The 13425-nt window shown below is 34.4% G+C and overlaps 1 protein-coding gene and 1 long non-coding RNA gene across 2 annotated transcripts; one reads left to right on the forward strand and one right to left on the reverse strand.

Annotated features, from left to right (window-relative positions):
* Positions 1 to 1275: 1275 nt before the first annotated feature.
* LOC120074045 (AAA-ATPase At2g18193-like) lies at positions 1276 to 3361 on the reverse strand. Its single transcript, XM_039027025.2, has 2 exons — positions 2042 to 3361; positions 1276 to 1964 (listed from the first exon to the last, which is right to left on the reverse strand). The coding sequence occupies exons 1-2, from the start codon at positions 3023 to 3025 to the stop codon at positions 1548 to 1550; spliced, it is 1401 nt and encodes a 466-aa protein (XP_038882953.1). The 5' UTR covers positions 3026 to 3361; the 3' UTR covers positions 1276 to 1547.
* LOC120074046 (uncharacterized) lies at positions 3030 to 4083 on the forward strand. The gene is made up of 2 exons (XR_016528417.1): positions 3030 to 3168; positions 3770 to 4083. It is a non-coding gene; the product is annotated as an uncharacterized LOC120074046 (long non-coding RNA).
* Positions 4084 to 13425: the final 9342 nt, after the last annotated feature.

The raw sequence follows: 13425 nt of genomic DNA on the forward strand, positions 1-13425 counted from the left end.
AAAATGATCATTTTCTTTCAACAACGCAAAGGGAAAGTTGGTACCAAGTAGGAACTATCTCGAAATTTGGCCTCACTTTTCAATTTACTCGATTTTTTTATTTTCTGTTGATATCATCATTGAATTTATCAGTTTAACCCTTCTTCTTCTCTCTTTGTACAATTTCTCTTTTTTTGCCTTTCTTCTTCTTTTTTCCTTTTTTCTTTTCCGGTGATTTCTTCTATTCATGGCATCCTTTATTTTTTAGTAATTTTCCTTTTTCCTACTTCGGTGATTTATGTTTATGGCGCTCTTTTTTTTTTTTCATTTTTCCAGCGAGATTTCTTTCCCACCCTCTTTTCTTCAGTTGCCCTCTTTTTCTGGTGATTTCTTTTGTTTTATGTCGACGTCTTGTTCTTCTTGAATCAAAGATATAAGTTGGAGCGTAAATCAAAATGAGAGGAAGAAGCGAGAGCGAGACCAAGAAACGAGAGGAAGAAGTGAGAGTGAGAATTTAAATGAAGGAAAAACTACAAAATTGACGAGAAAGAAGAGAGAGGAAGAATTCAAAAGAAAGGGAAAAATCAAGGGAAAAATGAAAGCAAGCAACATGAATTGAGAAGGAGAGAAAAGAGTAAGAGTGAGAAATTTGAGTTGCATTTGGCCTCGCACGCATTTTGGGATTAGAACGGTACGTTTACACACGACTGACGTAAGTAGAAAATCAAATTTCAAATATATTTTTTAGAATGAATCCAGATCTCGTGTAGGTCCCAAAATAGGGTCATCTATACAAATTTTCCAAGGCAAATAACTCTGCGAAGAAAAAAAAGGGTAAAATATTGGATTAAAAGTCCAACACCAAAAGCGATCACCTGGGGTGGAGGGCAGAGAGGAGCTGCAAAAGCAAAGAAAATCCGCTTGTGGTCCGTGGGTTGCCAATGGGAGAATTTAATGGGGCATATCGAAATGAAATCAAGCGGACGCTTTTGTTTTGTTTTGTTTTTTCCTTGTAGTGGACCGTCGTCGTGACTGAGAGTCTTTGTTCTATGCTTCGCCGTTAAGGAAAGAAGTCGCTGTTGTAATCAAATGGCTGAGCTTCTTTTCTTGTTGAGGGGTAATTATGACATTGCACATACCCATTTGTCCTATTACACTTTAATTTCAAATTCCATCCCAAGCCTCTTTACACGTCCAAATTTTGTCCTATTTTTAATAGTTTCCCTAAAAAACTTGGGTTCTCTCCTTGAATGGTAATATGATATTTCACATCTCATTTATCCCAAAAATCTTTACTTTTCTAAAATATTGCTACTACTTTTAGAATCTTTTTAAAAACAAATATTAAATTACACGAGCATTTTTTTTCTAATTTAAAAAACTTTTACAATCACGTCAAATTCTACTTAAGAATCCAATTACAAAGAAGATTCTCTCAAATTATTCCACTCACAAGCCTTTTTTATATTATCAGACTAAAGAAAAAACTTTGATTTTGTGGAATCCATATTTAAAAGTTATGGAGAAGACAAAGGCATTCCGGCGGTGCTATCCAATAATTTCTCCAACTACGACGCTGCTTTATCTTTTTCCACAATCTCATCGGCTTTTTTCTTCGCCGCCTTCCGTTGCTCTATCTTAAGCTTCAAAAACTTGCCTAAACCTTCTATCACCACGTCAATGTCGTCGCTTTTCATTAGCTCTTCCGCAATTTCCGCCGGAGTCACGTTGACGCAATCGATTAGCCCTTCGATTTCTTCGTAAAGCCGGTGACCAGTGGCCTTGCTGCCCAGGTAATTGGTGGCCAAGACCTTGAACGCCTTTGAGGTGCAGTAACCCAAGTTTATGTGAACGTCCATTCGACCCGGTCGCAACAACGCCGGGTCCAATCGCTCCTTGAAATTCGTCGTGAAAATTATGATTCTCTCATCTCCGCAACTCGACCATAATCCATCTATGAAATTCAGCATTCCGGACAGCGTCAACTGCAAAAATCATCGTAGAAATTTTTAATTTCAATTCAATAATCGAAAGGGGGAAAGATGGAGAAAAAAAACCCTACCTCGCTTCTAGACTCAAATCTCTCATCTCTTTTTCGATTCTGCAAACTCACGCTGCAGTCTATATCTTCGATCACCAGAATCGAGCGATTGGTAGTGGAAAGTAATGAACTCTTTAGACTGTGGTTACTGTGGATATCCGAGAGATCCAAATCGTAGACATCAAACTTGAGGTAATTGGCCATGGCGGCGATCAAGCTTGATTTCCCTGTACCAGGAGGACCATACAACAAATAACCCCTTTTCCAAGCCTTCCCAACCCTTCGATAAAATTCCTTCCTCTTCACGAATCTATCCAAATCGTCGATTATCATCTTCTTCAAATCAGGGTCCAACGCCAGAGTATCAAACGTGGCGGGATGTTCCAGTCTGATAGATCCCCACCTGCCTTGACGATTTGGGCCACCGGATTCGTCATCATATGAACAACCAGAGCCACAGAGTTTAGCAACATTATCCATCGCTTTAATCTCCTTGGCTCTCCGTAAGATGTAAGGAAAATAAAAATTAACGACTCTATCCATAAATTTCTTATCGAACAGAAGCTCATAATGGCAGTTCTCTTCGGTGAATCCATTATTTTTTTGCTTCTTTGTAGCGATGAATCCCCATTGGAGTCGAATATCTTCAAAATGATCGACAATTGTTTGACCCTTTTCCATGGAGAGAACAACGGTTTTTTGCCTTGGGGTTTTGGAGACCTTGAGACGGTCCATTGAGTGGTTGATTTTGGTACGGAGGTAAATTTCAGCGGCTTCATAGACTTGGTTGTTTAAGAAGTCGCACTTCTTGTCGATGACGAGAGTGGTGATGAGAGTGGATTTGGGAGGGAAAAAGTAGAAGAAAACGGTGGAGATTAAGGAGATGAGTTGAGGAGGAAGAAGATTAGTGGTCATTGAACGGAGCATCATCGCTGTGGTGGCGAAGGAAGCATAGGCCGTGAACAGGGAAGATGCAGACTGAGGCATGTCTTTGAAACCAAACATTTTGGGAGCAGACTCAGACTCAAACTGAATAAACCACACACAATTTTACAAAGAATGAAAAGGAACAACAACAATTTATAGACCAATGCCTGATGGATGCCTTAAAACCATTGAGACAATGGTTTACTTGACCCAATCCCAAAGTCCGTAAGAATTTTCTTCTCTTGAATACATCCAAAATCACTATTAATTTTCTGTTCCTCTACCTTTTCTTAATGATTTTCCCTTTAATCATTCGACCATCAAAACATCAACATCAGTGACACGAGGGAGAGAGCAGATAGAGAGAAAGAGGAGATTAAGAAAGTGAGAGGGGTGAGAGCAAGAGGACAATCTGCATGTGCAAGGTTCACTTTTAGTAATACTAATACCAGGTGATAAAAGTAAAAAAAAACCTCACTTTCAAAAGTGGGACAAGTTTCATTTTCTCTCTCAATTTTTGAATCGGACCAATCATATGCTTGTTATTTGGGTTTGAGGTGGATGACCCCAATAATTAAACAAAAAATGAAAAAATATATATCGAATGACTCTTTGCTGACGTCAATTTGAAATGAAATTACTAAAATATACTCGCACGCATGCGAAAAAGTGATCTTGCTTGCACGCGAAAAAGATCCATTTTTCTTTCCCTTCTCATGGGTCTCGCTCTCGCTCACACGCGGGAAAGACCCATTTTTCTCTTTTTCATTAGCTCACTCTTCCTTTCCTCACATCGGTTTCACTCTTCCTTTCTTCACATAGTCTTGTCAGGTGCTCGACATCAACAATCGCTCTCCTCGGAGTTGTTCGTGTGAACTCAACATGCTGGAGAAGAAGAAGACACGGCGGAGAGAAAGTTGGAGAAGAAGATGCAATGGAAGAAGTCGGAGAAAAAGTTGGGAGAAAGGAAGAGGAAAAAGGAAAAGGAAAAAAAGGAAAAAATATGAAGAAAAAAAAGAAGCAAGGATAATGTTGTAATTTTACGTAATCATGTCATCATCAAAGGGTCATTTGACTTTTTTTTCAAAATTTAGATCTTCCGCTATTTTGGGTCTTTAAAATGGATCTTTTGAGCAGTTATCTTGTGTTATTTACTTATTTACTTTACCACTTATTAGTATAGTTTAAAATATGGATGTTGACAAAAATATTGATAAAATGTCGATATCAATAGATATTTTTGAAAAAAATCATAAAAACAAAAAATTTTAAAAATAAATTTAAATAGTAAATAAACATCTTATGATTTTTAAACAAATTTAAATGTATATGTATACTGTTTCATTATATTTACATTAATAATATTTTTTATTTATTTCTTTTTTTTTTCTAAAGTTTTCAATAACGTAAAATTATCTACATGCAAACGAAGATTTGATATTGTGCTTATAAGTCTTATCAGTTTTTTTTTTTTTAATTATTATGTTTTTCTTTAAATTAGGATTTGAATTTAAATTGTTAAATTAAGCTAAATTACCCACTCTGGAGATAGACAACTCATTCAATTATCTTATCATTTTTTTTTTCATTTTTTTTTATGCTTCGTCCTTGAGCTTATAAATTTTTGTTTAATGTTGATATATGGACAAAGATTATAGGTTCTTAATAAGACTGATTTATGGACAAAGATTATAGACTGATATATTAACGAATATTCTAACTTTTTAATATTGATATATATGATTTTTATTAATGTAATTCAAACTACCTCGATTTTTTTACTGCAAACCTAAAATATAATCCCTATAGTTTGATAAAATACTCAAAAATAATGTCTAACATAGAAAATATTTATGAGAGATTTATAAAATGACATGGACTAAATTGTAATTATAAGTCATAGGGATTAAATTTTAACTTTTATCAAATCATAAGAACCAAATTCACAAATTAACCATAAAATTATTAGTTCATTGTATCTAATGGTCAGTCTTTGTAAGAATAGTTTAGCATTTGTAGAAGTATTTTTGAGTTTAGAGTTAAATCAAACAAATTTGTATATTAAAACACATTTGAAAAAATGTAACCAAACATATAAGTATTTTGTATCTATTTTTTTCGAAAATAATTTAAAAAAAATGTATTTTGTAAACATTTTGAAAAGAAAAAAAAAATCTTTGAATCCAAACTTTTTTTCATTACAACAACCACGAGATGAGGATCAAACTTTCAACCTCTATAATTATAGTTGAGTAAAGATAATTTTGGTAAACAAAATTTTAATGGATAAATTTTAGTAAATATTCCTATATTTTGGATTTAATTTCAATTTAATTCAATCTAAGGTCACGTTTACCAAATTATAATGAAATTTGGTGCAATAGGAATGAGATTTTGTTGATAGATGAATCATAATAAGCCTAAGCCACAAACACAAATGAATTGCCTTTGATCACTTTTATATAGATTTATGAATCTGTCATATTTGACTGTTACACCTAACAGTAACAGTAACGATAAAAGTAACGATAAAAGTAAAAGTATCAATAAATGTGGCAAATTCATAATTTTTATTAACAATATTAGTAATGATAATGGTAAAAGTTATGGGTTCGACGGAATTTTCAATTACAATCGGATTGAACACCCTTCATTCTTCAATTAGATTCCAAGATTTGATTACAAAGTTTGAAGCGAACCACAACTCACTATGGAATGTAAGTTTTTTTAAAAATAAAAAATAAAAAAAATAAAGCTGGAGCCCACTTTTTATAATATCATTGGTGGGGGAGAAAATTTCCTGTTATCTTTATGGCCACTTATTTTGAACAAAGTTGGAAACTTGTCCAACGACGAAAATGACCAAAACCTTGACTCTAATGTATGTATAGCTTGACTTTTGGAGGGACGGCTCCAAAATTTTAAGGCTTGTTTTTTTGGTGGGAAATTGCCATTTTTAAGTTTCATCATTTCGATTAGCATTCTTCTTTAAAATTCGATAAATGTCCTTCTTGGCTTACATCATTATCAAGATTTGAATAAAAAAAAATATTTTTTTCAAATATCGATTCTTTTGGATCTTCTCGGTACAAGTTAAGGACGGCATGATGAGAATCGACTCGAAGATCAAAGACTTCGCCATCTCGATTGCTAAAAGCAAATTCAAAAGATCGATTTCCTGCTGCTATTACTAGTATTACAGGGAGCCAGGGTACAATTGCTATCAACCATGTTGGTTCCGTGCCCCATGAATCAAGGCTGGATGCTTCTGATCAATAGAACAAGAAGAGGAGTAAGCCAAAAGCTTCCAGATGTCCTTCTCCTGTCTTGGATTTGAAAAATATATCGTCGAGCAGAAGAAGTTCTTTGAGAAGTTTGATCAGAGAGAAGGCAATGGGGTGAGCTCGTTCAAAATAAATGAGAAGACGTTTCGTCTTTTGCGCTTAAAAAGGGGCTATTTAAGCAATGACGAAGGCTTGGGACCTTGAATGGTGTCGGGGTTAACGAAAAATGGAACAACTCATTCTCCCTATTTGGAGAGCTGCTTCGCTAGGGATGACCTTGTGAAAACGAGGATCTTAACCCGAGGATAATTACTCCATTCAGAAAGTCTTTTCCGTCAGATGACTCGTAGGAGGTGAGAAGGGCCCTTACTACTCCGTCCCTGCTTGGTCCCCTGACACGGTGGAGGTTCCGTAGCGCGTCAGATCAAATGTAGAATCAGAACAAGTGATTACTGAGATTCGCGTGCCAGTGAGTCCTATCTATTTAATTAGAAAAGCTCCAACATCAAAATCGGTGGGATCACTAATCTTCGAATTTCCAACTCACAAACATGTGGATTGGTGGATTTCTCATAGTTGGCGACTTACCCATTCAGTGACTTTGGCACATACATTGGAATGGAACTTATTGGAAAAGGTAAGACATGAAAGTCGAAAGCGGTATCCGTTTGAAAAAAGTCTTATCCTGTATTTGACAGTATTTAAAGGGAAGATCCACATAATTTTTTCAAGTATTATGCAATTTTTCTAAATCTTCTTACCAATTACGGAATTCAAATCTGATTATTTAAATGGATTTACCGATTGTTTTTTCAAATTTCTTCAAATTCTATCATATTTGGTGGTGTGATTTAAAAATGAAAAGATAAAAAAGATTTGATAAAATTGTGTGAATTTCGTTTCTCATCTTGGTCGAGATTGCACCGAAAAAGTCCAAAAGAACCGATAGTTTGGATATAAATTGAAAAAGTTAATTTTGTATACAAATTTCGATGATAGATGTATATCGAGAAGTACCAGAAAAAACTATTTTAATGAATTTTTAAAAAACATGCTAATGGTAAAAGGTAAAACTTAAAAAAGGTTATTTTTGAGAATTTTCCTTTCACCTTCATTAATGGTCTGCTCCATGCTAAAAAATGAAAAACCCAAGTATTTGGGGGTTTAACACATTGTTTGAGTTTGGATCAAGCAACACGACTTTTGGGGATTTTTAAATAAAAAGTCACTTTTGGCCATATATTTTCATAATTGTCTTCAAATTTTAATTTTTTTCAAAAATGTTTTTAGTATTATTTTGGATAGTTTTACTTTTTTTTTAATATTTTTTATGTTCGTTTTTTATATATATCTTCCATATTTTAGTGTCATTAATGATGAGAGAGAAATACATTTATTATGAAAAGAAAAATACTTTTTTCTATTTATTTATGTTCGTTTTTTATATTTATTTCTCTTATTTTCGATGCCCGTGAGACATTTATTATGGAGAGAGAAAATGTATCTAATACGATTTTTTCTCATTTTCAAATAGAGAGAGAAAATGCATTTAATATAAATTTTTTTCATTTTCATTCGGAAATAGAAAATGACATGTAATATGATTTTATTTTTCATTTCATCTTTCATGTTGATTTTTTATATTATGTGATATATTCTTATAGTTTATTTGGAAATGTTCAACATAGAACATATATATAAGTGTACATATCATAAAACAAGAAATCTAAATACAATATCATCATCGTTCGTATAAAATAAACGATTTTTACTGAAGGACCATGAGGTCCGATACAGAAGTTAGGATCGTTCCCAATTTCAGTTTTCACATAATACAAAATTACAGAGAACAACAATTATGCACTCCACAGAATCTAAAGGAGAATATTAGTCTAGAAGTAACTTACCCTTCAAGAACCAATTCTTCACGATCGCCTCTCCACGAGCATTCATGAACAGAAAAACCAAAATGGCAATCACCATAAGATTTTTCTCTGTATTCTCCATAGGGTTGAGAATTAGCAGGAGTGTATGGGCTCTGCTATGATTTTGGAAGAGAGGGAAGGGAAGGATTTGAGAGAATTTTTTTCTTCTGGATCGTTTCTTGGAAGAGAGCAATTGCAACACAAACACTCTGTGTCTTTTAGGGAGAGAAATCACGATAACCTCCTACTTCCATCAAAAGAGAGAAACCAGGGGAGTTAAATTTAAATTAAATTAAAACTATTTTAATTTAATTAAAAATATATAATTATAATGTATATATTATATTATATGTTATATCTAATATAACACATAACCTACAGTTGTTATATTATATCAAATACCATATAACTTATAGTTTGAATTCTCTCAATCATTCATGTCATTTAATATACATCAAATTTAATTATATGAATCCTATCCATATAATTATTATTTGAATCATATTCAAATATTTAATTCCTCTCAAAAATTTTATATTATGATGAATAAAATACATTATATTAATTATATCACATATAATTAATTTTCAAATTAATCTAAAATTAATTCTCAACAATCCCTATTGAGCTATAGAGATGACCTTATGTACTTGTAGATCAAAGCTCCAATGGTACTTGAATAATTAATTACACTCCTTTAATTAAATTACTCAACATCTATTAACTATCAGTCACTCCACTAAAGACCGACAGCTGCACTATTCGCACTACAGATATATTTCTGTGTCCATTGGATATAACCAATCAACAGTGCAATGACCTTTCACAAATTGCTCATAAGTATAGCCGGGCCAAAATTACTATTTTCCCCATGTAGTTCTATCTAACTTCTTAAATATCACTGATCCCTCTAATGAACAACAAGTCATAGTCCAACTATTTCCAAACAGCTCTCAGCCCAAGAGAGGGTGTGGCACCACATTATTCAAGCCCCGAAATCACTTAGTGGAGTAACCTATCTACTTACCCCGACATAGAGAAGGAGTGAATTCTGTATTGTGTAGTTATTTTCCTAATTCCCCAATCAGACGAATCTCCAAAATAGTAGGCTTAGTGAGTCGACAATCTAGTCACTCTCACTCATACAAATCAAAGGAAGGCAAGGGTTCACAACTCACTTAGGATTCAGATCATGTCACCTATGGTCATCCTGGTGAAATGTAAGTCTTTATTATTAACGACATTATATAATGAGACTATTCATTTCGTGGTTCAGTTTTATACAAACCCCTTTCTATATAACACCTCTACTCACATGTCTCTACATGAATGATCAGGATCAGATCATTCGTAGCACTTCATAACAATTGTAACATCTACAAAGCAGGTCATATTCATAGTATCGCCAGGATAAGGTACCCAGTCCTATCCATCTACTACAAACCATTTAGCTTATCACTTAAACATGATCCACTTATATATTTCTACATACATGTTTAAGCTATAGAAGATAACCTCGGATGCTAGTTTATTGGTTTTGTGGGTTAATGTTACTAAATGTCAAATAAAATATCTCAGATTTTATTAAATAAATAAATCGTTTGTACATTATAATTACAAACTACAAGACCCACGAGATTTAGGGCATCAACTCCAATATATATCACAGTATATATATTTAAATATCTGCTCGCCTCGCCAATCGATCGAATATGCTTGGCCCGCCGTGCCGTTGATCAGATCTGCTCACCCCACAGTAGTTGCAGATCTGCCGATAGTGGTGAGTTTTAATCTGGTTCTAGATGTTCTTTTGAAAGGTTTCTGAATCTATTCATGGATTGTTTGGCTTCAAATTGTTGTTATCCACTAAGTGTTGAGTGCAGAATTAATTTACCCATAATATTTGTTGTAGATTCAAGTTTCGATAGAGGCCATTAGTGTGCTATTCAACAAAGTTCAAGTGCTTCTAGTGACTTTTTGGTAAAGTTTAAGGTTTCTAATTCATTTAGATTGATTCAGTGGTGTTGTAAATTGAGTTTATGACCCTTAATTATGGTTTTTGCATTGTTTGAAAATATGGTTTGAAGTTTTCAAGCAAATTTGGAATAAGCCACACTTTGGTAATTGTTTAAAGTAAATTTAGATTGGGAATTAGGCCTTAATAGTTGGATTCAATTTTGGTTCTTATTTAGGATTTGGGTCAAGATTAATCCAAGCCAAAATGGACTAATTTGCTTGATTACTGGAAGTTTCCAGGTAAGTGGTTTACTACTGGTTCACCCTTGAATCAGGCACCCTAACTAAGTTGATATTAAGATTGTGTATACACATGAAAGCATGATATTATTATGATGGAATGATTTGCTATGTTTTGCTAATGGATGGACTATTGAGGGTGTTCTAGAAACCTATAAATTATGCTACTAAGATCATGATAACATGTTTATGGTTTGATAAAAAAAATTTGGATGTTGTATGTTGCATGTTGAACTGATGGTGATTGTTAGCACTTCTATTGGATAGTGTACATCTTATGTTTGTGAACCCTCGGGTTTACCATTTATAACTATTTTGGTGTCCCTAAGGGATCACCATCATTGCTATGATATGTGCTCCTTCAGGTTCACTAGACTGCCATGATATTTTTTCCTTCGAGATCATTAGACTGTCATGATATGTGTTCCTTTGAGATCACTACCTATGAAAGTGTGACTTCGAGTTCGCCCCTTATGTTTATGCCTATGATACGTGATGTCTACTTGTGTCTCAATAAGAAGGCTAACAAATTCATCTAGTAGGTCCTGTAGTGGGTCACTTACTGAATATTTTTATACTCACCATTTCTTATGAAATGCTTTTCAGGTAAGGGCAAGGATGAAACAACGAATGACAAGGAAAATTCTTAATCATGCCATTGGGATTAGGCAAAAATTTTTGCTCATGTTTTCATGTTTTCGTATTTGAAACGATTCTTGGTATTTGAAATTCTAGAACTTTTTATGTTAAACTTTCATGTTCTTAATTGTTTTCCAGTTTTAGACTTAGGTTTTCAGGGGGACTCCGAATTTTTTTTTTAAATTGTTTTAGTGAAATTTTACTAATTTTATTTGACATATAAAATCATTTTATTTTTATTTGAGCAAAAAGTTAAAAATTTTATCCAAGGTCAATGCATGCATGTAGTAACGTTCTATTAGTAAATGTTGAAAAGTCGGGTAATTACAATTGGTATTAGAATATAAGTTTTAGGTTTTGTAAATTGACTTACATGTGAGTCCAGAATATCCCTATGGCTCGTCAACGGATTCTTTTATCGTTAGTTACATCTTACAAATTAAAAGTTATATGGAAGTTGCACTTAATAGTATTCCTATTTAAGCTTTATGTACTGGTGGATTATTACTACTTGTACAATGGTTTGCAGAAGTTAGTATGAGTCAATTGTTTCAAGGAAATTTCGTAAGGATTAGTAGGTCTTGATAACTGTTGAGGTACTGAGGATTGGTGGATTGAGTAAGTCGTAGTGTTTTTCTTTTTCATTTAACGTGCCTAAAGAGGAAAAAAAGTTCTAGTAGGTGTATAAGTGATAACTGGCAGAAATACCAGTTATTAAAAACCTTTTATTTAGAATCGTGAGGGCTAATAAGTAGAAAATGAAGTGATAATACTTAGAATTTGCAAAAAAATGAGTTTTGCGTCAATTAGCACCTAAATTCTCATTGACCCCAATATTATGCGTTACTCCATGCCAAAATGCCTATTTTTGTAGCTATCACAGGAATCAAATGCATACGTTTGAAATAAGCCATAGCAGACAAACGCATGCGTTGAAGCCAGGCGATCGCAAAGACAAATGCATGAGCTAAGCGATCGCAAACGGTAATCATATGCATCCAGCGCATGGGAATTGCGGTGACCAAATGGAGATTCTAGCCACGGAGTGATAGCCATAATAGAAGATCGCAAGATGGGTAGAACGCGTTGATAACTTCAGCTAAATTAAGCTCGGACGCATACCTTAGGAGTATCGACAAGATAAGGCGATGTGACAGTGTCCATACCGCAATAAAAGTAGCAGTGAGCCATACCGTCATCATGATAACTGCCGGCGTCCAAACTCTATAAATAGCCCTTGAGACCTTCATTTTACACCATCCGAGCTTCTGCCTCAAGGCAGAAGTTTGTGATCACAGATGAGAGCCTGAAAGAGATTTCCAGTGAGAATTCCTCATCTCCACAACCCAGACCGAGTGACGATCGGAGCATTTGCCGGAGATAGAGCTCGAGAGAGACATCTCCACAATTCAACCATGGCACCACCGGCAATCTTAACGTAGATTCCTTCATCTCCCTTCTAATCTCTGTATTGTATTACATTTTAGCTTGAGATATTAAGATATTTTGTGATCAATGAAAATCCTAATTCCTCCATTACCGTCTTCTTCATCATCTTCATTTCTATCATATTTTATCTTCAGTGTTTATTTATCAAAGTCAATCGCATGCTTAATCGTGTAGCCTAGAGATAGAACGCATGAAGCAACCCACCGAGAGGTGTGCATTGTGCGAGTATAATGAGTTAATCCTCTTTCCTTGGTGAAAGGCTGTAGCAACGCTTGTCTATGAGATGTTGCATTGTTTGTCTATAAGTTAAATAGTCGCATCTAACCGCCTGAAAAGGTAAGAGATGGAATGCACTAAGCAAGTTCGCATTATTCCTAGAGATAGGCACAATCTTATGCTCAACGCAACCATGCACTATAGAGATATAGTCATACGGCTGACCACCGAGAGGTGTGATGCGTTAGTGCAATGAGCTGGGATTACTCGGACGATTTAAGATAATAAACATCACTATGCGTTATTGGTTGTTGTGTTTCTACCTATTCTCATTGTAAACCTCCTAGTGCTCAATCTGTTTAGTTAGGAGTAGGAGTAGTGTATAAGTCGTTTAAACTTTCTTCGCTTTATTCTTTTATTCCTCGCCCTAAACGCATCAATTCACAAATATTATTGAGTAACAAGTCTCCGTGTTCGACCTCGAATCACCCGAGAAACTTGCGTTTGTGTTATACTCGGCGTAAGCATAAGAAAACTTGTGATAGAAATGCGTGGTCATTGCATGCTAAGATTAACGCATCATCATTCTGACGCATGACCCCAGACACATGGGAGCAAACGCATCAGTTATGTCTAATGCATGATTTCATGTTCAAACCCATCCGTCCTTAATAATTAAATAAAATAAAACAAAACCCGTTCCTAAACT

Source organism: Benincasa hispida, chromosome 3, assembly GCF_027475165.1.
Source record: "Benincasa hispida cultivar pf3 chromosome 3, pf3_genome.v1.1, whole genome shotgun sequence".
NCBI classification, from domain to species: Eukaryota; Viridiplantae; Streptophyta; class Magnoliopsida; order Cucurbitales; family Cucurbitaceae; genus Benincasa; species Benincasa hispida.

Bases quoted from the DNA above. Each gene is read 5' to 3' on its own strand.
- LOC120074045 (XM_039027025.2), bottom strand. From the start codon at position 3,025: ATGTTTGGTTTCAAAGACATGCCTCAGTCTGCATCTTCCCTGTTCACG. The intron at 1,965-2,041 runs GTAGGGTTTTTT...TGATTTTTGCAG, and splicing joins GATTTGAGTCTAGAAGCGAG to TTGACGCTGTCCGGAATGCT.